Source organism: Trachurus trachurus, assembly GCF_905171665.1.
Source record: "Trachurus trachurus genome assembly, chromosome: 6".
Lineage (NCBI taxonomy): Eukaryota > Metazoa > Chordata > Actinopteri > Carangiformes > Carangidae > Trachurus > Trachurus trachurus.
Window position 1 is genome coordinate 19,000,550 of NC_139897.1, and position 27,057 is coordinate 19,027,606.

Below are 27,057 nucleotides of genomic sequence, written 5' to 3' on the forward strand. Positions count from 1 at the left end.
GTTGAGCTGAAGGTCTTGCTCTACAGAGAAAGAGCCACAGCAATTATGAAGGTGTGATTGAATGCAGATGTGTGTTTGAGCGGCGATAAAGTGAGGGTGCAGTGGCGTGCCTACAGTACGTGTGTTTGTGAGTGTGTGTGTTTTGGAGCTTTGAAGATCCACAGATGTGCTGGATGTGTATGTGTGTGTGTCCGTCAGGGAAATGCAAAAAGAATGAAAGCTTAAGTGGAACACAGGAAGAGGAAGAGTGCCTCAGAGAGAGAAAAGAGGGATTGCATGTCAAGAGAGTGCGATTCAGAAATGTGAGAGGGCGATGAGGGGTGGGTGGGGTGATTTGAGGGGGAGGGGGAGCGTGGTGTATGTGAAAAAAATGTGAGTGTGAAGACGATGGAGTGGAAGAGGGGAGGAAAGCGTCAGAGAAAGAGTGATAGAGAGAGTGAGGGAAGCTGATGGAGATGAGGGATTAGGGAGAGTGGCAAAGCCATTGAGGAAGAAAAAAAAAGATAAAACCCGTTGGATTCATTGTGTAGAAAGACAGGGAATCAAGAGGGAGGACAAAGAAGCACAGGAGATGGAAATGGTAGCTGGGGATGGGGGTCACGGGTGCTGGTCGAGAGAGAAAACCCACTAAGAGAGGGTGAAGAGAGGAGCCAAGTGGAGGAAAAGTAAGCAGGACATATAAGACATCTGCAGAGATGGGAATAAGCAGGGAGAAAGCTGAGAGACAGGTGGAGGAAGCAAAGGTAGGAGCAGGAGAGAGAGAGAGAGAGAAGAGAGAGAGAAAGGAGCACTGTGGAATGGGAAAGAACAAAGCGAGTGATCAGGATGACTGAAGTTGAGCCAGAGGGGTGAGGTGGGAACGAAACAAAAGTCGGGAGAAAGTGAGGATGAAAACAGCAAACAAAGCAAAGAACAAGAGTGTGGAATGATGACAGGAGGCGGAGGGATGAGAGAAGAACCACAGGACAGTATATTTCAACAGGGGTCATATTTGAAGCTCAGACTCTGAACGGGGAGGTTGTAGATTAGTCCCTGCATGCAACAGTGGTCTCATTTATTATCGGATTCTACACCATCTTTCTCATTTGCTGCATCTTTTCTTTTTCTTTTTTTTCCCTATTTGCTGTCTCTCCTCTTGTCTGTCTGACTCACTCTGCCATGTACCAAATCAACTTCTCTCAGTTTTGATGTTTGGCTGCCATTTCCACCCTATTCTCTTCACTTCTTTTTACGTTTCACCTCCTCATCCCCCGCTGTCATGTTTCCTCTCATCATGTGTTTTCCGCTCTCTCCTCTTGCTTCCTCTAGCAGTCTGGTCACTTTGTTCAGATGGGTAAGGTGTAAACATCTGAGATGATAATGCCACTCTCTTCCTGTAGTAGTGTTTTTTTTGTTTTTGTTTGTTTGTTATATACTGTATATAAAATCTCAATCCCCCCCCATGTTTTCTGTCCCCCTTTCCCCCTGCCTCTGCCTCTGCCTCTGCCTCTGCCTCTGCCTCTGCCTCTGCCTCTGCCTCTGCCTCTGCCTCTGCCTCTGCCTCTGCCTCTGCCTCTGACTCTGCCTCTGACTCTGCCTCGCCCATCCTTTCCCTTCCCATTGCCTGATACTTGCATATGGCCCGGGGAACTGGGAGAGGAAAAGCAAGACATACAGAGAGAGCGATCTTTGTGGTGTGTTTCACCTCTGCTCCTTCTGTTGAGCAGCTTTGTTTGGTGGAGAGAATGTATAAAAAGCAAGGACAAGTATGCCTGCAGGACAAGTGTATGTGCAGATCTGTGGTATATGTTACTGTGGCTGGTAGTCTCATTTAAAGTTTAAAGTTAGTGCAACAAAGAGGAGAGAGGAAAATACAGCCCTAACCTTCTAAACCTTCTCCTCAGACACTATACTTTCTAAAATATTAATATTTTATTGAACAGATATAGTCTGATATACTACATACATAAAAAAAAGCTTTTCTGTGATGGTTCTGACCAGGACAAATCCAGACAGAACATACATACATTCAATACATTTTCCTCACATAGGTCTTAACTCAAGGCTGAACTTACGTATACCAATAGCTTATCAGTGATCAGTACTTCATGGCAGCTGTGTTTTGGTCTGCATGGTCCACCGTTATAATAATCTTCCAATAACCGCTCGGGTTTCTTATCTAAAAACACATCTCAAGCTTTCCTCATTTTAGAGATAAGGCCAAATCCTGGAGCATGTAGGAGTACATGTAGTGTTGATTTCAATTTGCTGCCCTGTGAAAATGGCTAGAACCTAGGCTTTGCAAAGAGCTGGCTAAATTAATAAAGATTATTATTTCCTGTGAAGATTAATTCCATTACAAAACAAAGGCTGGTTAATATCTTTTTCATAACTTTTCCAACATGATAAATGAATCCCTCCTGAACAACTTAACACAGTGCTTTGAAACACTATTACGTTTTACTGGTTGAGTTTTCTGTTTAATAGCCAATCGGTGGCAGATATCGCTGTTGATTTGCTGATCTACAAATTAACTTTGACCTTCCTAAACCCCCTCTGGTGGGCCCTGTCTTAGCTAACTGCTTTCTTTTGATGTTTTCATTTTAATTGTCAGTGGAGCAGAGCCAACAATCACATCTCACTCAACATCAGGATCTCGAGTCAGAAACCACTTTGAACAATAAATCTTGTGAGCAGAATATCCTTGGTGTGGATGGTGGGTGGTGCAGGTGCAGGAAGAGCTGAATATGCAGTATGAATATACACCCATCAGGCATAACATTATGACCACTGACAGGTGAAGTGAATAGCACTTGTTAGTGGGTGGGATATATATTTGGCAGCAAGTGAACATTGTGTCCTTAAAGTTGATGTGTTAGAAGCAAGAAAAAAATGAGCAAGTGTAAGGATTTGAACGAATTTGACGAGGACCAAATTGTGACGTTGACAACTGGGTCAGAGCATCTCAAAAACAGCAGCTCTTGTGGGGTGTTACAGGTCTGTAGTGGTCAGTATCTATCAAAAGTGTTAAGTCCTATAGCGGTGAACCATCGACAGGGTCATGGTCGGCGAACGCTGGCCTGTGTGGTCTGATCCAACAGACGAGCTACTGTTGCTCAAATTGCTGGAGAACTTAACGCTGGTTCTGATAGAACGGTGTCAGAATACACAGTATGGTGCAGTTTGTTGTGTATTTGGCAGCAAAAGGGACCAACACAATGGCAGGCGGTCATAATGTTATGCCTGATCGGTGTATGTGCACGCTCCTTGGGTCAGTGTTTAAGTTGAAGGAGTAAAGCTCTCATATAGCTGTCTTTCTTCCCTATATTTATTATTTCAGATACGTGTGTTTGAGTATGTGTGTGGACGCTGTGCACTCCAGTGAGAATTCTGAATGTGTATTTAAACAGCAGACACGCTTGAATTTGATAAGTAGTCAGTTCAGCTGTCATAACGTGGAGCTGCAGGGTGGCTGTACTTGATTTCAACAGTTTCTTGCAGGATAAATGCTGAGGCAAAGCAACCAACAAGTGGCCACGTCTGCTGGAGAATACCAAAGAGGAGTGAAATGTCTGCCCTGTGTGAGGAATTCTTACATAGCTGTCATCCAAAACACAGCTTCAGAGTCAGCAGGAATCTGTGATGAAAGCACAAGAGCAAGGAAGGAGCACAACTTTTGTGTTTGTCTTCAAACTTACATTTAGATGAATAGCTACTTTATTTTTCATATATTTAGATAAGACGGAAAAGCACAGACAGTGAAACTTCACAGGTCTTTTTTATCAGGGTTATCTCTCATTCAGTATTTGCACTTCCTTACAGCCTGTGAAAGCACATAATAACGTGCATTTATTTATTTACTTATGTAATTATGAAACACATCTTTATGTGCCTTTTCTTCGCGTGCACGCAGCTATAGGCAATTTCCATGTAGACTATACACAATAGACATGTATAGACCAACTGGGTGTGTTCCTGAGGGACGGCTTTCGAGTGATGTTTTATCGTTGCTAGCCTAGTTTCTCAAAGCAGCATTTTCCAGTCCTGCCAGTCTTCTGGGAAACCTTTTAGCAGTGTTGGTATTCATAGAAAGATCTTCATAACTCAAGGACGTGGTTTTCTTTAACTTGTTTTTTTTCCCCTTCTTATTAAATTGCATTTCCGCTCTCCCGATAATTCCTTATAGTCACCTCTAACGAAACAGGGTTACTTACTACAAAGCACCAAAAAAAGTCTATAATTTCCCTTTTAGAAAATGGTATTTATTTACTTTATTTGCCAGTCTTTCCACTCTTTCATTCCACACTGCCTCTGCAGCACTGTGGTTCAAAGTAAAATACCCTAGATGGATTGTTGTTAAATTTGGTAAAGGCATCCTTTTCCCCGGGAGATGAATCCTAATTGATTTGTTGATAACCTTATTTTGCATCCAGCATCACAAACTAAGTGTTTCCTTGTGTTGTTTATTGCTGATAGCTTTCCAAATTGGCAAACTGACTGATTTTCAGTGTGTATCCTTTTTTTAGTTCTCAAAAGAGTGGAATTACCTTAGTGCAAAAAAGCTAAAAAAAAATAAATAAAAAAAATAAATTCTATGAAGACAAATGTTTAAATAATGTATGGTTCTAGCTTTAGTACTTTCCCTGCATTTTATGCCTGTATTGCTGTGTAAGTTGTGTCTCAAGACAAACACCCACCCAAGCAGAGCTACATGATAACCCTTCCTAACACAGTATCATACAGCTCCCCCAGGCTACAGATGCATAGCTGGAAGCTGCATTATTAATTAGATGGGCCTGAAGTTGACTCATGTACACTGTGCCGCGGCTTGATGTGTGGTCTGTCTCATCTGCGGCTGCGTGGGCGAGAGACTTGTCTTTCTTTTCGACGGAGTATGAGCCTGGCGCTGATCGATGGGATCATCAATGAATGTGCATATTTTCAAAAAGCAATAATCACAGGAAAGAAGCAAATGTGTGTGTGTGTATGTGCATCAGTTACATTAGAAATTATGCAGCTCTGTACATTAGCGTACACAGCGGCTGGCTGTTATTGATTTGGGGGGAACCCATTAATGTGGGTGTCTAACCCATTAAAAGAGGCTCCTGCTGAGAATGAGACGTATAAAGTATCAGCAGGCATAAAGAAGCTGAGCTGTTTGATACAACAAAGATGCCAGGCTGGGAGGGAGCAAAACAAACATTCATTGAGCTTTTAGTGATCAAATGATGCGAAGAATACAGTCCGTAATGATGGATAAATAACTCATGAGAGCACACCTGAGGGAATGAGCAAAAGATATTGAAAAAGAAAGCTGTACAGTAAAGTAAGTGTGGAGAAAGCAAAAAGTCAGCCTTTCCCACTGATAAAGGTTAAACACACTGAGCCCCACTGTTTACATCCAGTCAATAAGCCAATGGGCTCTTGTGGATACAGTCAATATATTGTATGACAGCCCTTTTCGACCAGGCCTAGATGGCCTCAGAGCGACATCAAGTTGGAGGCGGGGCTACTGCCAAATGGTTAGATCAAGTCAAATTAACATGCATAATATCTAACACTAGTTATGTTCGGATATCACCACCCTGATCGCAACACTTTATCAGACATGTTTCATCATTATTACCTAACATTTCCTCAGAGGCGACGTGCAATGGATCATTTTTTAAATGAGAAAGTAATGTGGGAGGAAACCCTGCCCCAGCAAGAGCTCCAAACTGCATGGTGAGAAAAAAGTGAGGAAGTTTTTGAGAAGTTTTTACTCATTACAGCAAGCAGTGGTGCTGAGCTGAAAGCACAGCGTGTCGAATGTGGCGAAATTCTGTTAAATGAGGCAGTAAACAGAGACACTTAAACACAAAGCACCTATGATATGTTGGGAGGCCAAAAGAATATCTGCTAAGGAAAAGGGATAAGCCTCAGGCAACACATATTCAGTAATCACATATTCACATGAACAACTCAATCCAAAAACCATTTTCAAACCTACAGTAGCTAAGTTGTTTCTATATTCATGTAGTTTCAGCAAGAAATCATTAACAATGTCCAGCGCTGCAATGTGTTTACACTACCACTCCCCAATGACACTGTGGACAGGAGAATTGTTAACATAAGTCAACTTTTATTCATAAAGGAAGAAGTGAAAACCCAGACTGTTGTTAGAAATGCTGCTATTATGAGGATCTGCTGCTTTGTGAAAAAGGTTAATCATTACTTCCTGAAAAAAGGTTTTGATTGGAAATACTATACAGGTTTTTTTGCACAGTCCCTGCTGCATCATCGACAACAATACATTGTGCTGTTGTCAAAACAAACCCAAGAGAATTCACCAGACACCAAGAGAATACACTGTTTGTTACATAGGGAAAGTCCAGCCTCAAAGAAAATGTCAACGGCGTGACATTTGTCTGTTGTCTGCACAAAATGCTAATAGGATTAAAAAGAAATGGCCTCAGCCCAAGGTGTTTTGCTGCTCTGTCTGAAAGATTTGATGCAGATCATTTGCAGCTCTGCTACCACAGGGAAGTGAAGTGACTTTCAAGAGGACGTGTGTTTCATCGCCTTTTTGAACTAAGGAGAAAACGGTGCACACAAGAGTATCACTTTCGCCTCACTGAGCATTACACCAATCAGTGTAAATCTGGTCTATGATGTATTCAAGAGAAGAGTCAAGGCGGGGCGATTCAACGTATTTTCACATAAGGGAAACTTTGGAGGCCCCTTCTCCAAGTCCACAGAGGACCCACAACATGGAAAACCTCTATATTTCAGACCGTTTCTCTGTGGATCCTGCTTCAGAAGACACGGCTCGATTCACTGTGTTTATGAAATGAACTGATGGAACTATCAGCAGACAGCAGCCTGAAGCTTCGGCTCACACAAGTTGACCTTGCTTCATTCTGGAAACTGGCTGCCAGTCAATATCCCCCTCTGTCAAAACAAGGCAATCAAATTTCTGTTGCCCTTCACCGCCACCTTTTTATGAGAGCCAGAGTTTTTCCATTGTGATGGTCACAAATTTCAAAGGCAAGGAACAAACTAAAAGCTCTTTTGAATGATATATTGCACATCAGCATCTCACAGTGACTTGGTCTCATTATTTCCCAGAAGTAGGCCCAAATGTCTCCCTGGGTGTAAGCAGAATCTTTATTTTCAGCTGATAGTGACATATCACATAGAGTATTTAAAGCTCAGTTTATTTATTCATTTATTTAGTTTGTCATCTCGTTTTTGTGTGTGTTTTTTTAGTGTTTACATCAGAAGGTGGTCCTCAGAAAAGACGTAGGCCTCAAATTACAAGAGGCGGAGAACCCCTGCTGTATAATACATGCATAATTGATTTTAGAACATCGATCCTAATTGGATCCTAAAAAACCTTTCCCTTCAGCGACAAGAAGAGTTTTGTTCTGTTTTCCGAGTGGTTAATGAAGCTGTGGTGTTAAAAATAGCCAGGTGCCAAGGAATGCTGTTCACCACAACTTGGCAATTTATCGAACATTGCTGCTCAGCCTTTTTGGTCTTCAAGAAGCCGTCAGTCAGCTTTTTTCCAGCTGTGTGCTTCGCTTGATGTGCGAGATGCAAATGGAAGTGCGGGGAGAGAAGCAGTGGGAGAAAGACCAGAGAAAGATTGAGATGCAGTAAGAGCTAGCGAGGATGTAAAACACCACAGAGAGATGGTGATATAGTTAGCATGCCTTCTGCTGTGGCAAACTAAGATCCCTGCTGGGAATTCGTTACATCCCATCTCCTCGTTTTTCATCACGCAGCCCCCAGCTGGTCATGAAGACCTCACAGTATTCCTCTCAGATCGGCTCAACTATCGTCTCCCATATGTAGAAGCCAGGTCATGACTTGAAATACTTATCTCAAACAGCGCTCTGGGACCAGGCCTTATCTCTGACCTCCAGGTACCACCACCCACCCCCCCTTTAAGGCCCTGATCCCCAATCTGCCCATGCTTCCTCAACCCTAGCTGTCACACTCAAGAGTAAATATGTACAAGCTGCACCACAAACTGACCATCATGCTCCACTTCTTATCGCTCAGACAGAGCTCATTGATTCCACTCTGGCTGAACACAGCGATATGAGCAGGTGCCATGGACCTTCAGCAATGGGCCGTGTTGCTCTGTTGTTTGACTGTGATAAAAAGACGCAGGGGCTCCTCACGCCTCCACCATCCTGACCAGGCCTATTGTTGAAGGAGAGGGGATTAGGTGGTGGAATGGGAATCAGGGGGTCTTGCTCTGTTTCTTAACCAGGAGAAGAATGGCTGCAGGAGCGCAGCCAAGGGGAGGCTGGCATTGTAAGTGGGCACTGATATTTTGTGTATGTGTGCATACCGTGTGTGTGTGTGTGTGTGTGTGTGTGTGTGTGTGTGTGTGTGCATGGCTGCAATAAATATTCATGCTCATTGCAGACAACGTGTCACATGGTTCCACGTCTGCACCTCTGTGTGTGCCTGCCTGTGTACGCCATCTGTAGTGTACATGTGCATGTGTGTACAGTATCTTTGCAGGGTTTATCCCACTTGATCTGAAGCCGTGGCCCCTCTCCTCTCTGAGCTCAGACTTATTGTAGCGTGGCCTGCCAGGGATAAAGTGGGGCTGTGGTGCGGGAGGGGGGGGGGGGGGGGGGGGCGCTGCTCACTGTACCTTTAACAGATAAGTCTTGAGCAGGCTGTCAATGCTGGCCTTTGGCCTTGAATGTCATTCCCTGGCCCTTGTGCATACTAATGGATGCGCACACATACCGTGTGTGTACACAGATTACTAAACCAGGCCTCTGCCTCTATTTCCAGCTTGTATCTTATTTCCTTACCTACAGTTCAAAGCAGGTCAGATTTTACAGCAGCAGTCAAGCTTAAAATCTGCTGTTGACGGGTTTGATGTATGATGCACATGTATGGCAAACGTCTCAGTGATTGAAGTGCCAGGATTTAGGAAAAACAAATCCAGGTAGAAAAATGGCTGAGATTATTTTACTGTTTAACTGTCCATTTTCTATATTGTAATTAAGAATGTGATCTCTACACACCTTAATTAATCCTGACTGTGTAACTATCATCTGTGCTGTGATAACTAAATCAAGTGCTTTCAACTGGAACCTCACTCACTGAAACACAGTCTCCTGTCACCACCGTTTCTCAGTAGATAAGGTTACCGAGAGGAATGTACCGCTTGTGTGCTCACGCAGGTTCTCATATATGTGTGTGTGTGGGTGTGTGTTTGTGAGTGTGTGTGTGTGTGTGTGTGTGTGTGTGTGTGTGTGTGTGTGTGTGTGTGTGTGTGTGTGTGTGTGTGTGTGTGTGTGTGTGTGTGTGTGTGTGTGTGTGTGTGTGTGTGTGTGTGTGTGTGTGTGTGTGTGTGTGTGTGTGCACAGTCGGCATCAAAGATAAACTTGAGAGCGCTGCAGCGTTTACTTATAGTACTATTAAAATCCTGTTGTATAGGAATCCGCTTTGACAGTTTGCCCTCACTTTTTTTTTTTACACCATGTTGCTGCCGTTAGTGATTTGCTATCATTTCAGAACACATTATCTTGTGTATTTGGAACGGGAACATTAAGTGCTCCGCTTTTGACACATCACGAAATGCTGTTACATTAATTTACTCTGAACGATATGAAAATAATTGGATTTGAACTTCTAGTTCAAAGTATTGCAACTTTATGTACAAGCAGAAAAAAAAAGATGTCACTGAATATTTTCAAGTGCAAAGGTTGTAAAAACAGAATCCAATGCTGTAGAGCTGAAAAAAGAGACAGAACATCTCGACTTGTCATCATTTCATCACTGATACAATAAGCTGCACCCCAGTAGAACCTTTTAACAAGCTTTAATCTCATCTGTAGCACCAGGGCACCTTGGGACAAACTCGGCAGGTGAGTGTGTGAGTGGCAGCTTGGGAGTGACTGATGGTTTAACTGCCACTTGCGTGATCAATAAAGCTGACACCTACACTGGAAATTCACACAATCACCTGAGAGCGAGCAGTAAAACCATGCACTACAGTTTGATCGCTAGCTCTTTACAGAGAGTTGGCTAAACACTGGCAGGTGAACTCACACTTACACAAGGAAAGTGTGACAGCAGTGACAGCTAGCAGAGGTTTTGTTAAAGGATACATGTTTTTTTACAATTTGTAAGTATTTCCTGCACACCATGACGCTCTCTTCAAGGACTCTGCGACATTGGGGATTTGAGAATCAGCGACTGAAATGCAAATGTTTTAATGGGAGAAGTGAGACTTGTTTCTTTTCATGTCATCTCTATAGGCTTCTTCCAGGGTTTGCCTCCCAACGGGGTAGACTCTTAGATGCCTGTCACGTTTCAATCTTTTTTTTAAGTCTCAAAACAAAATTCAGTTGCCCACATTAACATTAAGGCAGCTTTTTTTCTCTCTCTCCAGTCATTCTTCTGATGAATGCTTACTACTAAAAGTTCTCATCCTAAAGCACTCTGAATGTAAGTGATGTTGGGGACAAAATTTGCAGCCTACCTTATATGCAAATCCATCTTCCACTGTTAGTCTTTTTAGTATAAAATTCTCTCTTTGTGGCTCCTCTGCAGCTCAGAGGAGAAATGCTGTCCAGGGAAACACTGAGAGGAATTTAACACTAAAAAAGATTCTGACTGTAATAAGCCTGAGATAAATGTTGGAGCATTTTTTTGTGTCTGTGCACAAAATGAGGGCTGTGCATTTTGTCCCTCATCACGTAAAAAGAGCTTTTTTTTTAATGGCCAGTATGAACAGGATGAATGATTCAATGAAGTAAATCCTTTAATGCAGCTCCATAGAAGAAGTTTCCAAACATTTCCCATGCAACAATAGCAAGCAATGACTAAGCAAAGGGAGGGTTCGTTGTTATGGATCAACTATTTCAAATGAGCTCCCTGTCTCCACAAGTCTCAGCATCAGAAAGAATGAGACTAAAAGAAAAAGGGAAAATATTCTGAAACCTTGTTTGTTTTGGAAAATATCAGTAATAAGCACTACTCATAGATAACGACTTAAAACACTCCAAACCTCTATTGCAATGCTTAAAATTCAACACTCTTCAAGATGCTTTTTTTCCCATTTTGAGAAGAGGTGTGCGTACATAGTTGTTGGTTTAGGACAGAAGCACATTTCTTAAAGTTGGAAAATGCTTTGAGCCGTATAGCTCTTGGTGACACGTTCACCTCTTGTGTGCTTTGAAGAGCTATGAGACAAAAAGACTTCGGCTGACAGTGAAACTTAAATTAGCGGAAAGGAGAAGAAAGAACCGAGTGTGAGTGAGCAACGTAAAAGTGGGGGAAATAAGGAACAATGTCATCCATACAGCGAGAAGAGAGAAGATGAAGGATGCTTGTAGGTGCCATTCAGTCCTCATGTACTCCTGTATTACCCAGTTATTAGAAGACTAGAAGTATGATAGCACCAGCACCCTGCTGCTCCTGGCAGACCATGTCCATGTAATTGGGCTTAGATTTAAATAGTCTCTCTTTTAGTGAGTGCTTCTAAAATAGTCTTCCAATAACAACGTCATTAGCTGATGAGCTCAGCCTTATCCTCCTCTGCATCAAACGATCTCTTTCATCATATATATATTTTTGGTCAAGCTGCCTCTGGCACCATTTAACTTCTCATTTGACCTTCTACCTGACTTCTGATAAATCCTAATATTACACACAAAAGCTTATTGGAAGGAAATATGGTGTTTTACTTCGTGAATGATGTCCATCCACGGGAGCTGCAAAATATCTATGTCTCTCCTGTGTCCTTCAGGACAAACAGCAGATAAAAGGAAAAAGCAGGGCATTGAGATTCAGCTCTGTGCTCTCATAATTCTGTTCTCACAGATTTTGACAGATTATGGGACACTTTGGGGTGTTAAATCATCTTTGTGGCAGGGATATATTTCAACAAGGAAGAAAAAAAATACATTCATTTTGTAAGCGAGTCGCATTGTGAATTTTCACATTTGAGTTTAATGAACATCCTAATTCTTTGTGAATGTCAGCCAGCGCTCTTCTTCAACATTCAGCCTCAACGAGTGCCACGTCTGCATGGCATGAAAGTTTTATAAGTCACTAAAACCAATTTTCCCTCAACAGCCAGTCCCCCCATATCATCCTCCTATCACTCAGGCTGTCAGATGAGTCTGCATGTCCTCTGTGTCTCCTGCATGTCATCCCGCCTGCTGTTTTGCCGGTGTAGCTGCAGGCAGCGGTTTATAATAGTCTCCTGTCCCTCCTGAGGGGGGCTGGTTCTAGCCTGCAGATCCCGTCCCTGCACACAGGACTGAATAAGACACTTAATCTCCACTGTCTTATCACTCATCTCCATCACATCCAGGCTTTTGGGCACTATCTGTGTGTGTGTGTGTGTGTGTGTGTGTGTGTGTGTGTGTGTGTGTGTGTGTGTGTGTGTGTGTGTGTGTGTGTGTGTGTGTGTGTGTGTGTGTGTGTGTGTGTGTGTGTGTGTGTGTTCTGTTTGTGTCCACCCTCCTAACTCACCTTTCGGCCCCAAAGAACAGTTGCCATGGTGACCGCGCCTGTCAGGTTTTGGTGGGACGGGCTTGTAGTTAAAGCCTCTCAACAATCCTGAGCAACCTCTCACCCTCCTCATTCTTCCTTTTCCACCAGAGAAAAAAAATAGCCTATACCCTTCACAACCAGCGCTACTCCAGTGAAAGGGTTTCTGAGCTGAACTGAAACTCCCACTTGTGTGCCACAGTTGAAGTACATAACCTGTTACAAATAGAGTGAAGAGTGACAAATCTATGTTGCTGCAGCACCCACAGCCTGATTCTCTGTGATACACAAGCAGAAGTGATATTCACAGCTCATCTATTCGCCAGCGTCTGAAGGCTTTTATTCATAAACATACCTTAGAGGCTTCCCCACTGTGCTACAGCGGCCACTCTTCTGTCCCAATTGTTTCCCTTCGTCCCTCATCAGCAGCAGCAGCAGCATTAGGTCCTTTGTACAATGGATCCACTTTTCCTCTGTTTCCTTTTGTCACATTCATTTTATTTCACTGCAAAAACAAGTGCAAAACAACATCAAAATAGATTAGGGCTGTCCTAAACGATTATTTTTCTCCCAATTAATCCATCAACTATTTTTTTGGTTAGTCTATTAGTAAAATGATTAATTTTTCGACTAATCTAGTGATTTTTTTTGTTTGATTATTATTAATTTACAAAAACAATGTGCGCCATCTCCGTTTTGCAAAGGCTGCCGATAGGGATGCACATGATTAACCGTTTAACCGTTAACCGATTAGAATAACTTTGACCGATTAATACTATCGGTTAATTTTAATTAGCTCCTTATGACGTCAACTCATGGGGTCGTGTTGACACGTGCAGACTTCCACTCGTGCCTTCAGTCATATTTCGCAGCAAACAGTTAATAAAAACTGACAGCACAGTAGCAATGTAAAAGTAGACAAGGTAGTTTTTTACAGAAAAGAGGCCACATAAAGATTTTTAACATTCACACTGATAAAGGGGTCCTTGATAAGAATCTGACCATTCCCCTGGAATTATCTGAAAGGAATAAAGAGACATCCTTTTAATGCCAATTCAATGTTCTTTTTATGGTGGAATGTGCTAATAGGGGTTTCAGGCTTTACTGGGACATATATACATTATCAGCATAAAAAATGGTTGTTAATGGCATGCCTGCAAAGTATCTTGCCTATATCGATTTAAAAGAAAAATAGAAATCATCCTAACATGAAGCCCTGGGGATGAAAGGTCATCACCAACAGAAACAAAACATTTACAGTGAGACAAATAGGAGGTGCAGCAGTAGTAGTGATTTCTATTGTTACTGGTTATTAAATCAGCCCGACTGTGTCGTAATTATAAATACTTACTGTAGTTCTCACTTGATTTATCAGCTCGGCTTCTTTCTTAACCCCAACCTTGCTCTCTATTATTTTACAGTCACTATTTATTAAGTCACTTGTCTTTCTCTCACATGACCTTCAACCTCGCACGTCCTGTCCTTCCAATCTGAGCCTCCGCTCTTTGTCCTCTTCAGTGGATGTTCTCCAGATGCTGAAGTCATCCATTAACTCGAACCCACCTCCCTTGAACTCCTCTGGCCGCCCACAGTAGCCTAAGCTGTGACTGAGTGTTATGGTGGTGGTGGTGGAGGGGGGGCTGGGGGAGGAGGGGGTGATAGTGGCAAGCAATGGAGCGGACAAGTTATTACAGGACAGGCAAATAGAGGGCCGATGAAGCATGAAAACTTCCCTTCCCTAAAGCGTCTCTCTCTCTCTCTCACACACACACACACACACGTCCATACGGAGGGACAGAAATGGAGACAGACAAAGACACATGCAAACACGTACGACAGAAATATATTTTATGGCTTCTTGGAAGAAACCGTAATACATGCAGAAGTTCTTAATGAGAAAAGAGATAGGCAGGCTCATACAGTACTACACACACGCATGCAGAGGCTGCCCATTAATGCCTTCTTTCTTTGTGCATGCTAACGAGAACAGACATATAGTACATGACAGGGCACAGCAACAGGAACGGGGTGACAGCATGGGACATGAATATTAATACTGGGATGCCGAAGGGATCTGGAACAGTCCCGTCGCAGAGCGGTTAACATGCTTTGCTTCCCAGCGTTGCTTGGCAGAGCAGCTTTCAATCAATCAATCTTTCATGTCCCACCAGGGGGAAGTTTGTTGGCAGCAAGGATTTATAAAAACAATAACACATAACAGAGGACAACGAGGGTGATCACACGGTAAAGTGAAGGGTGCAATTCCCAAGGTCTCAAGAGAGAGAGAGAGAGAGAGTAGAGGGTTTAAAATCTTTATGAAATTCTGAATTAGAGCTCAAACAGTTCAGCTGAATTCTAAAATCAGCCACAATAAATGAATCTCTCAGTCCTTGGGTTTAAAACGCTGGCAGCTTGAATTGACTGCATGAAGGCAATTGCTCAAAAGGCTTTGGCAAGTGGGTGTAGGTCAAAGCGATAAAGTATTTCATTTGCCGCAAATACATTGTGTCAGACTACTGTAAGCAGTCACCTCATGAAATATCCACTGTCCTCAACAGGAGGACACTGGACCTCTATAGACTTTGGTCCAACCTCAAAGCTCTCAAGGTCTCTATAGATAAAACACACCTTAATGTTTCACAGCTTCTAAGGAGAGATGCCTGCATCAAAAAGCAATTTATCAGTCGCGCCTGAGTTACTGCTGGTCTCATCTGGGAGATACAGCACACGAACAAACACCATACATCTCAGGTGCAATCGCGAAAAAAACACGTGAGCAGGGATTGAGGCGAGGCATGGACCCCATTAGTGCGTGGAATTAAAGTTTGTATCTGGGCGTCTTATCTAGGTAACGAAGATTGGACGTTAATGGAAGGTGCTAGAACACTATCACAATGTGACTGGATGAGGCCACTTCTGATCAGGCTTGCAGAGTGATTGGATTGCATCAGACAGTATCCGCTTATGGGTTGGGAAATAAAAATCAGTGCCGGCTCTGCTCTGCTGCCAGACGAAATGATTCACAAAGAAAAAAGGGCAATCGTCTCCGAACTCAACAAGAAAATAACGAAACGTTTACAGCAAAGCAGCAAAATATGATTTCTGTGTCTCTCTAACTTTTTTGTTTTCTACCTCCCGCAGAGAAAGCACACTCCCCCACCTCACCTGGATGTTTTGTTGACAATAGATAAAACTTCCCACCGCCTCACCTACTCACCTGTTTTGCATAGTGTGCATAAAAAATGTGACCAAATGGCAACGCAGGCAGAATGCAGACGAGAAGAAAGACAAAAAATTGCCAGTGAGTCAATGCAAGTGTGTGTTCCAGATGCAGACTCAGGTTTCATAACAGGTGTAAATTGGGTCAGAAAGACAGTTAAAGTGGGATAGTCAGTCTTATAATCCTTTTTAGCGCAAGTTTATGGCGACCACGGTCACCACAGTCACTTTTAAGAGTTTGTTTTTCACCGTCTTGATTCCGCTCTGCTGGAATTGGAGTCTGAAGTCAGTAAAGTAACAGTGCTCCAAACAAACCAAAAGTTACTGTTTGTAGTCTCCCCCCCCCACTTCTTTTTTTCTGCTTCTCCACCATGTGGCATGGGTTTAGTGAGCTCACTCTGGACCAGGATGAAAGGATTTCTGGGATGTTGTTTGCATGGTCGTTTTTACGTGTGCGTGAGCATCAGAAAGCGGTCTGTGTGTGTGAGCGTGTTTGAACTTTCGTTTGAACTTACTGTAAGGTGCGTTCATGAATCTATGCACTCTCTATGTTTGGACTGTATGTTAATTACACATGTGTGCATCTCTTTGTGGGTATATGTTTGAAGCCAGATGGCTCCCTACACACAACACAACATTCAACTCAATACACACCCTCCCCCCTGCTCTGGATGCCCGCCCAATACTAACAGATGATGTGCATGTGTGTGTGTGTGTGTGTGTGTGTGTTTTATCACATGCAGCCAAGTAAAAATGTGAACTGTCTGCCCCCTAGTGGTTCTCTTCTCTTCTCTTCTCTTCTCTTCTCTTCTCTTCTCTTCTCTTCTCTTCTCTTGTTCCCATCATTTTCATGAAACTAAATGTTCTGTCACTGGTTCCGCACCTCATTTTATCACTCTATCGTTGTGGGCGTAGCTGTGGCAACAGGGCTGCAAAATCTGCCAAAGGATCCAGCAGCCCCACACCTGTAATTAACGTCAGACAAAGTGACTCTGCAATAAGGGAAAGCGTGTGCCGTGACCAACCCTCCATCAAGTGTAGACAACTACACTTGACATGTAGCAGCAAACCCTGTAATGCTGAAGCCAGGGAATTATTACTACCACCCCCCACCCCTTCCCCTTACTTTGGACTCTTTTTAAAGATGGCACTTTGTGAATGTGAAATGAGTCTTCAGTACATCGGAAAAGTGCAGCACATCTGTGCAGCCCCTATCTGTTCCCCTAGGAATGAGCCAGAGGGGGGGAAATATCTCCATTCCCTTTATTCAAAGGCGTTTTAAGTGTGGCAATTAAGATATGTGGAGTCTTTTATTAGCACTTTTTTTTTCATTTTATTTTCTTCATTCATCCTTAGATAAGTGTGTTCTGACAGTTGATAGTTAGCATATCCAGTGGCAGACAGCCAATCAGGATGAAGGAATGTGCTCCCTGCTTGTATCTCAGCAACCTAATGGCATGTTGGCTGTTGATCTGCTGCATAGTTTGATTAAAGACAGACAAAGGAGTGCCACAGAGCTTGCTTTAATCACTGCGTGCTCAATAGCCCATTGTGCGCTTACATGGGCCCTCAGTTTGCTTCAGTAGCTGCATACAGTTTGCTGTGTTTGTGGGCGTGTATGTGTGCACCAGTGCTCTGTCTCATCTCCCATTGCAGCTCCCAGTAGATTCAATAGATTTCTGTTTTCATTTAACTTCAGCTCAGATCTGTTGTGATGTGAGAGCTTCCTCTTTTATTGCTCATGGGCTGCACTGGGTTGTCCTTGGAAGGTAGTGTCTAACAAAGCAATATGTATCAGGAAAACACACACACACACACAGAAATACCAAAAATAACTGAATGATTATAATTATATACTATAATGACAATAATGATATAATGATGCTATTTGGTTTCACGTCATAACCAATGCTGCAATGCTGTAGCCATCATTTTGCTGTGACTTAAAGATAAAGACATGTACACATGTTCTACAGTGGACAAACTACATCATGTAATTGCCACATACTGTTTCAAAATTGCATTCTTGCCTGGTATGACCTCGCTACACCCAGACAACCAAGGAAATAGGTTTAGTCCTTTTTATTTCACCGGAAAGCAAAAGAAATAAGGAAACCGACAAAGGAAATGAGGATTTGTTGCCAGGTTTACAAAAGATGGCACAAAAAGAGAAGAGAGCAACACTAAACAGGATGCAGGCAGAAAGAGTGAATTCCTGGTACTGAAGGCATACAGCAGAGAGGTTTGTGTGACTCAGCCTCTTTTAATAGATTTAAGGCTAGTTTGAAGTTTTTTCAGTCTGCGAGCTGTGTGCAGATGTAAGTTGAAAAGATTAATATTAATCTCCTTGTTCCGGCTCCCTTTAGACCTCCACATCTGTTTCTAGCTCTGTCCTCTTCAACTCCTCTCATCTGTCCAGTGTTGTGCTGCCTGACCTCTTTGTGTCCCTATAATTCTCTCCTCTCATGCAGGGGTAATAAGATTGATGCAGGCGGGAGATAATGAAATGCAAAAAAAAAAAAAAGTGGTAGCTAGACTATTGGAGAGAGAAAGGCAGTGAAAGAGGGAACAGGGTGGGATTGTGCAAAATGAAAGTAAGAGAAAGTGGAGAAAGATTGAATGGAGATTCAATAGGGTTTTTTTTTCCATTGATAAGCATTCTATTGAGTGCATAATCCAGGCTGAGTGCAGTTGTTGTATATCATAAAGATGTGGTACATGTCATCTCTATGTCAGTAAATTACCAACAAGAGCAGAGTAGAGTGGGATACAGGGAGTAGAGGAGAGGGGAGGGCTAATATAAGCCGAGTGGGAGGGAGAGAGAGATATTAGAGGAGAAACAAGAGGGGGAAACAAAAGGCACCAGCCATGGTGGAGCAGAGGCGAGAGGGGAGGACAGGGGAGGGGAGAGGATGAGATGGAGAGATGTGGAGAGGAGGCACTCTCATGTAATTAAAGTGGCCTAGTTGAAAGGCTGCACCTTGCCCCCCCCCCTCTCCCCGAGCCTCCACATATGGCAGGTTTATAAAGAGGTGCTGGTAGAGTCTCCAACATCCCTGGGAGAACCACAGAGTTAGGATTTTAATATGAAACACAAGTGCATCCTCTGCGTTTGCAGACCCATTTTTAACAGGCAGCTACACCCAGAAATTCTGGGAGGAGTAATGTTTTCCCTGTCAAGACGTTGTGAAGCTCCTGGTAATTTCCCTTTAATCTTTATCACTCACTGATCCGCCCACAGAACAAAAGCTCTATGTAAAACTCTCACACACTGCTAGTATTTTAAAAAGTTACATAATAAAAGCATCAATGGATTAGACTCAGTTGTACAGTCAGTGTGGTCATTTTGAGTAGAGTACAACCTAGCTTTGTTACCAGTGTAGTAGGCTACAGTGTATCAAATTCAAGCTAATGTCAGTAGACCATCAAACGTAGCCCATCATACAGCTAGACCATGCCCATATTGTTTAAAATATCACTGCTGTTGTCTCTTTGTATGTAACTAACTTATTAAGGTCAATTTGGTCAGATTTACATTATTAGCGACAGATGCTTTCAGCTAACATTTGTAACCATTTGCTTATCTAACTCTGTCAACTGTGTATTCATTGGCTTCTACAGCCGATTTATTTACACTCTTAGCTAATTGAAACATTAACCACAATGTTGTTTTATCAATCATTAATCCATACTTCTAGCCAACTATTTTCTAACAGTTTATTTATCTGTTGAAATTGTTAGCTATGCTTTTTAGCGTTAACCTCTAGTGACTGCAAAAGAACCCTATGTGGTATTACGTACCCTTGGTTGGGAATCACTGATCTGCTCCAACTGTCAGCTTCAACTTGGCAGCAGGCCACGCAGCAGGTCTTTAGATTTTCAATCTTTGTTATGTCATACAAGGCTGGTATGAAATTGAATGAGCATACAGGAAAAAGCTTCCTTCACTTCTTCACTTCGCTCCCTCTGAGGTTAACGGTGTCCAAGTAACATTGGTACTGGTCGACAGAGTGAATGTACTTAATCCTTTCATGTCAAGTTTGACAAGACAGGGAAGTCGCTAGTGAACTTTGATGTTCAACTTTGATCCATGACAGTTTCATCAAGTGAATTCTGTACAAAGTAAGACTGTCAGAGATGTTAGTAGGACCGGGCATGTTTGAGTCCACATAGTGCAAGCAAAGATATTTGTGCAACAGTATAAGTTTGAAACCGCTCACGTTCATTGATTTTAATCATTCCTATATCTCAGTTAGATTAACATCTTTGATCTTGAAGAAGTGTGCAGAAATGTTTAATCTATAGAAATTGAAATAAGAATAATAAAAGAAGCGTGTGACACCCCCCCCCCCCCCCCCCCCTTTTCCTTTGATGTTCCTTAAACACAACATCTGGGCTCGGCTCAGCAATCCAGTACTTTGATGTGTGAATCCATTCTTTACAGAGATGAAATTTACTTTTAAAGGCTCACGTCAGGATTCACAGATAGAAACTAATAGTTGTGTCCTGAGTGCATGTGTCCATAAGGTGCTGGTGTGTAACTCACTCTCTTTCTCTTTTTCTCTCCCTCTTTTCATCCTTGTGAGATTCGAAAAAGCCTTTCAGGCCTCTATTGCTAATGTACTGAGTACGCTGCCATTGTTAATGTTACAGCATTATGAGTTCCTTTTGTGTGTGCTACTCTCCACTCCTAAAAGACTGCACTGAAACCTGATAGGCAGCGTAGGGTGGCAGCAGCGGTGGGATCTCTTTATTTGTGCTTTTTTACTAGGTAATTATGGAAATAATTCTTCTTTGTTTTGGCCTTTCTCTGCTGACAGTCCAGTTCATAATTAATTGGTAGCGTGAAAGACTGGCCAATTTTAAATCACAAGGGAGGGGTCGAGGGGGCTTGTTTTATTGGCTGGTGCCTGGTTGGGGCAGCGAGCGGGTGGAGCATCTGAATTAGATTAGATTTAATTAAGGCATGGGGCCCCTGACTACACATTGGTTCATAAATAGGCTGTATGCCAAGCTGGGAATGCAACAGTGGGTGCACACACACACACACACACACACACACACACACACACACACAACTAAAGGCTCCTCAAGGCCTTCAAGGTCAGGTAGACAGGGGAAACATGCAGCATGGTGTCTGAAAGAGAGAAAACTGTTCCTCTAATGATAGCTTACTGGTTTGTCCACACAAATACTCTGACAAATATTGAGCTTTTATAGTCTCTCTAACCCCTGCATCCGTTTTCTTAAAGGCACAGTTTGACATTCTGCAAAATACACGTCCTTTTTTTTGCAGTGTGTGAGAAGACGATTGATACCACTTTCATGTCCGGCCATTGATTTTGATGCAGTGGGTTAGCTTAGTTTAGTATGAAGACCAGAAACAGCTACTGTAGTTTCAGTCTGTGTGAAGGTACTACAATCTGCTTACAATCACCAATCACATCACTTGTTTCATCTGAGTTAGAAAGACAGGGTTTACTCTCATAGGCATTTTATTTGGCAATGTAGATCAGACCTGCAACTCCCGACAGCATAGTCACACTGGTTGGCTTTTTGAGCACGTTCACTTTGATTCTCTGCAGCCCTGTGGCTCAAACCTGTACATGTGGAGGGAATCTCTACTAAATACAATATCCCCCAAGAGCCTGTAAGTCAATGTAAGCCTGGAATACTTCAAAAAGCTCCAAAAAGGCTTGCCTGCTTTGCAGTTTCTGGGGATCTAATCCTTACAGATGGAAGCATTTTCAGACTATTGATTCAACCCCGAGATATCTCGTAATGGTCATTTCCTGGCAAGCTTTCTGTGCAATATCCTCAACTGTCAGCATGATGGGTAGTGGACAGAGATGTGAGGTCTTTTAACTATATTAGCCTTGAGAATGCAGTGTATTGAGGAGCAGCACAAAAAGCTCAAACACAGAACATAGAAAGTGTCTCAGTGAGTGTTTTGAACCTTTTATGAGGCACACAGAGGTTTGATGTTTACTGGCCCCTGAGGCATTAGTGTAATTTGAACTGAAACAGCAACTGTAAAATACTTTTATGTAACCCATTCCTCATTAGCACAGCCTCTCTCTGCAGATCTGTAATAAATAGGATTCCTTCCACTCTCCCTCCCTCTCTCTCCTTAGTACAACAGTACTGTCTGCCGGTAAGCAGCTGAAACACCATTTACATGAGCGTCACCCCGAGTGCCTGATTGAAATTCTCACACTGTAATATCAGTCAGCAGGAAATGTTTAAGTGCTATTCCCTCATCCCATCTGGACTAATAAGATGCAGTGCTCTCTGGCATTACACTAGTCCCTTTCCTCGTTCCAGGCCAGCAAGTTGGCTGCTGTGCGTTTCTTACTGCTGGCCACAGCTCTCATCGTGAACATTCTCCGGACTACTAAGTAGTTTGCAGACTCTCCCCCTTTTCCCTGTGACAAACATGGTAATCTGTGACGGCCCCTGGTGTTCCTCTGCCTTCTCTCATCTTCAATGCCGAGCAACTCAAGTCGTGTTTTATCTAAAGCTGCTGTAAGCTGTTTTGCCCTCACAAAGAATTATTTAGCCTTTCTGTTCTTTCCCTTTCTTCATAATAAAGAGTGGGGTCCCTACTTTTAAATTGGGTTCCTACTTTTCAAAAGTAGCCTCTGCACTGTACAAGATGCTCGAGCTCTCGGGGAGAGGCTGACTGCTGTTATGCTTATTATGTCGCGCTCTCATCTCCAAAAGAGGCTGCCTCCACTGAATCACACAGAAGACATTTCAAAATGAACCAGAAAACAATTTACTGCTTGATATTCACGTCCGTCCACTTGGCTTCCGTCTTCATTCCCCCGGCTCCTCAAATCCATAACTCGTCCTTCTGTTTCCTCTGCCTCCTTTTCAGTCAGGTTGTTCACCTCTTCTCTGTGTATCCCTCCCTCTGTCTCTCACACTACTGTCACTTCTCCTCAAGCTCATGCATCATCCCATCCTTCATTTTCTCTTCTCCTCTCTCCTGCAGAAGCTCCCGGCCAGGACTTTGTGACACTGGACTATCGCCTGCGCTACTACCCCAGCATCACCTACGCCGTCATAGGCAGCGCCGTCATCTTCGTCCTAGTGGTGGCATTGTTGGCCTTGGTGCTTCACCATCAGAGGAAGCGGAGCGTCCTGCTGCCTAGAGGTGTAAGAGGGAGCTCACACCACCACCACCACCACCAGCCCCTGCTGCTGTCCCGTCTGGTCATCTTGGACCGGGGCCACGTCCATCCCGGAGGTCCAGGTCTCTCCCCCGGCTCCCCCACCGCAGCGGGCCAGTACAGCTCAACTCCTCAGGCACTGCAGCTGTTGTCTGGGACCTTGTATCGCTCTGGGCTCTCCATGGACTCACCTCCCTCATACTCACAAGCTGTTCTCGATGCCAGGTGACAGGAATAATGATTCTCACAGCTGTATGGAAGTTTATAGCATTTTGTCTGTAGCATGAAGCAAGATTTGTACTGCACACCAGGACTAAACCAGAAACCAAACACTGAAACAGTGGATTTTGCAAATAGCAACTGTGGCTAATGTAAGCTAATTTAGTAAATAAATGGGAGATAATAAAAGTGTCATTTCATTCGCTTGTTCACTGGTTTGTCTCATACAATGAATTTTCATACATAGTAAAGAATGCTTTTAGAAATATGAGCAGTGAAGGCATAATAAGAATTAATCCTGTAATCTGATAGATACTCATTTACTCCTAGACTCAATTAACAAAAGAAGAATGGCGCTAAGAAAAACTCATCATAAGTCATTTAAAAACATTAACGCAGAGTATTCACTGTAATATCTCAACATTGATATACTAATATATTTTTTGTCATATTCAGAGTTGCACAAATTAGATGGCAAAGTGAATACTAATATGGTGGAAAACAAGTAAAATAGTAGGAAGAAGGTTTAGTAGAGACAGCGTAAATCAAATAAGCAAAAAATGGGAATTGATTCATATCAGATTAGAATCAGAAAGGGGTGTACATCCTGACATCTTGTCAGCGGTTGGTGAAGAAATAATCATTGTACATCCTTATGCAATACCTCATGAACCTGATATCATACTGTCTTTCTTTCATCTGTCCCCAGTCGGCCTCCTTGGTTTGATCTCCCTCCTCCTCCATATCTCCAGGACGGGGAGCTTCCATCAGAGGGCGAGCTGCCTCAGTACGAGGGCCCGCAAGACCCTTCGAGCCGCCCTCCAGCATGTCCCACCACTGCTCCCTCCACACCCCAGACTGTGGCCTCGGGCACACAGCCGACTTCCAGCTCCAGGGAAGAGTCGGACCAGCTGTAGCCGCTCTATTTTTCAGACTGATAAGAGTGAGAACTTAAAGACTGAAGGTCTGAAGGGCCAGGTTGCAGGGCTGCGTGAGGCCCGGGAGCAGTCCACAACAGAGACCCGAGGAGATTCAACAGGGACTGAGAAACTGAACAGCATCCTCGGCTCACAGAGGCACTGGACTGAGACCAGCTTCTGCTGCCAGACTGATCTTGTTTGCTGGCTCCCCCTGCTGGGATCACGGCTGCACTACGCCTTAATCGGTTGCATATTCAATCATCTGTCGTCAGTTTAGTGCTCCTGTTGAAGAGGTACTGTGTATGATACATAAGAGTCACTACAATCTGTGTGTCCAAAGAAGTAGGAGTAAAACTGCCATTCATTTATATCTTATATAATGATAACAAAATGGGGCACGGCCTGAAATGGTCAATGTGTTGTAGTATAATCAGACCAATGGTGTTATTCTTCTCTGTGGCAGCACTTCAAGAACTGAATGAAAATTATGCAGCATTTTGTGATATTCCTTTCTCCACTCTTCTTTACACTTCACATCCACAGCATTTTCCAGAGTAAAGTTTTTAAAAGATTTTTATCGTGTTTAAATGGTAACGTACCTGAATGCTAGATTAAATCTGTATTGCTGAGAATCACTGGTACATCTGATGATTTACTGTACTTAGAATTTCAGCAATGACGTGTTGTTGCCTTACTCTCACTGAACTTTGATTCATTCAAAACGAAGACAGAACTCAACAGCAACACATGCAGCTATGATAAACAAAAGCAGGCCAGTCAGAGGTACTTAGACATTTAAACCCGCTTCCTCCTTGTTGATGTAAACAGGGAACCAAGTCTGTGGCCTGTAAAAACAAAACACACTTTGTGTTTTACTTGGTGGTACTTAAAGCAAGAGACATTTCCAAAAGTCAGTGGAGCTTTTTTGGTCTTTTTTTTTTCACAAGATTATTTTCACAGTATTTTTTTGTTGTCATTTGGTTAAATTCCAGTAAAAAATGTGAGAAGGACCATTGAGATTTCATTAAATGATGCTTGGTGAAGATTATGTAAGCAAAGTATATATCTTTAGCAAGCGAGACACATCGATCATTCCTCCGAGCAAGTGAGACACATCTGCTGGCAAAGATAACAGGGTTTTATTACATTTCTGTCTGAATAACAGACCAATAATGTTTGGGGTTTTTTTTATGTTATGATAAAAAGGACTGAACACAAAGCATTGCAAGTTGAGGCCTTTTTCTGTGCCGGTTTGGCCCTTAGTGCCTTTATATGTGATGTGTTTTGGGGCATAGATAGCCTCGAAGAACATCAGCCTGATCAAAGATTTAACAGTTGACTGACATGACAGCACACATTTCAAATGATCTCATCTCAGATCAGATTGTTCAAATTCTGCTCGACATGTGTTATTGTAATAATCTGTGTTCCATTCAGGAAAATCATCCTCAGAAGTATTAAACAACAGCTGATGAAATCCCTATCTGAAGGATCTGTGTTCTAGATGTACTATTGTCTTTTGACCTGGTTTGTGTGACACTGTATATAGGAGATAGGAGAGTAAAGAAATCTATTTGAAAGTAGAAAAGTGCTTAGAGTTTATAGTGAGAGATGAATGTGTAACAGTTAGAAAATGTAGTGTTTGCTTCGCAGTGTAGTTTTTCCTCTAGCCTCCGCAGTGATGATGCGGATGCCAGAAAACCAATCAAACCAAAGATAATCGTTATTGACCTTTTTCTCCAAGGATGTTAGCCTCCAAAGGAATGATTATGTGTCACAATTGTCTGTACTTTTATTATATTCAACTGTGCAAAGGTTTATTGAGTCAAACAGAATTTGCTGTAAAACTGGAAGGAAAAAAAACATTTCTCAGGAGAAAGTTGATGCTCTGTTGTTTATGTCTTGGTTTTATTTTATGGAATATTTAAGATCAAATTCCATTTCTTCTTTTTCCTAATTTGTTCTCATGAGGTTTAGATATTCACATATTTGTCATGTTTCCCATCATGATCTGTTTACCCCCTGTATTCTGTACATTGAAAGTAATATAAAATCCTGACTCTGATGTGACGTGTGTGAGTCTTCCTGGAGATGTAATGTTGCAATTTCCATTTTTTTGTGACATAAACTTACATTTATATTGAGGAAGTTCTTTACTTTAACCCGTTGAAGCCTTTAACTGCTCTGTCAATCAAACCATAACAGAGGTTTATTGTCATTTCTGTCCCTGTGTTACAGGTGCTAACAACTGACATATGCTTGACATGAACCAAACACAGCTTTCATTAAAGTAAAGGCCAAGAGGCAGTCAGTGCAGTGGAGCTAGGAACCTTATGAGTCCATAAGTATCCATATTTTACCCTCACACATTTTGTCATGTCCTCTTTACTATAGGCGCTGAGCAGAGCCTTGCAGTTCTACTCTTCCACCAATAGATGGCACCATGTCACCATAATGGAGGAAGCTCAGCAGCCTCGACCTGTGCTGAAGTGAAGCTCCTTGTCCGTGTCCTGCTGCGTTGTAAATGTCAAGTTCTGGTTTTGTTTTGGTTTTGATTTTGATGCAGAAAAGAAATAGCATTTAAGCTCGTATCTATCTCTAGGATTCATGGCAACTATCTACATGTCTGACATGCAATTCAGTGAAAGGATGACTGACTGTGCACTATCTCACTTGTCGCCCCCTATTTTAATTATAATTATAATACCCAACCACCCACCCCCCCAAAAAAGCCCTACACCCCACGTAACCCCTCCCATCCCAATATCCGCATCCCATTATGATACAGCAGATAACACGTGATACTATCTCCGACCGTACAACACCCCATCCCCTCTCCCAGCTCTCTACCTGCCGCTCTCTTCCTATTAGTCCTTCATCCAGGGCTGCTCATCTTTCATCTCCCCACCCTCACACCTCATCCCTCGTTTTCTCTCCCCCTCACCCCGTCTCCTCCATGATCAACGTAAGGACCATTTCTCTCCTCACCCCGCTCTCCTCTACTTCATCTTAAACTCTGATGCTGGAGG

General features: G+C 42.7%; 1 protein-coding gene across 2 annotated transcripts in view; it reads left to right on the forward strand.

Annotated features, from left to right (window-relative positions):
* The window catches only part of ldlrad3 (low density lipoprotein receptor class A domain containing 3), a 77,196-nt gene extending 51,120 nt beyond the window's left edge, over positions 1-26,076 (forward strand). For both annotated transcript variants that reach the window (XM_083973700.1, XM_083973701.1), the window contains exons 5-6: positions 22,712-23,114; positions 23,818-26,076. In XM_083973700.1, coding sequence (XP_083829826.1) covers positions 22,712-23,114; positions 23,818-24,025 — 611 coding nt within the window. In that variant the 3' untranslated portion in view covers positions 24,026-26,076. The remainder of the gene's footprint in view (positions 1-22,711; positions 23,115-23,817) is intronic.
* The last annotated feature ends 981 nt before the right edge of the window (positions 26,077-27,057 follow it).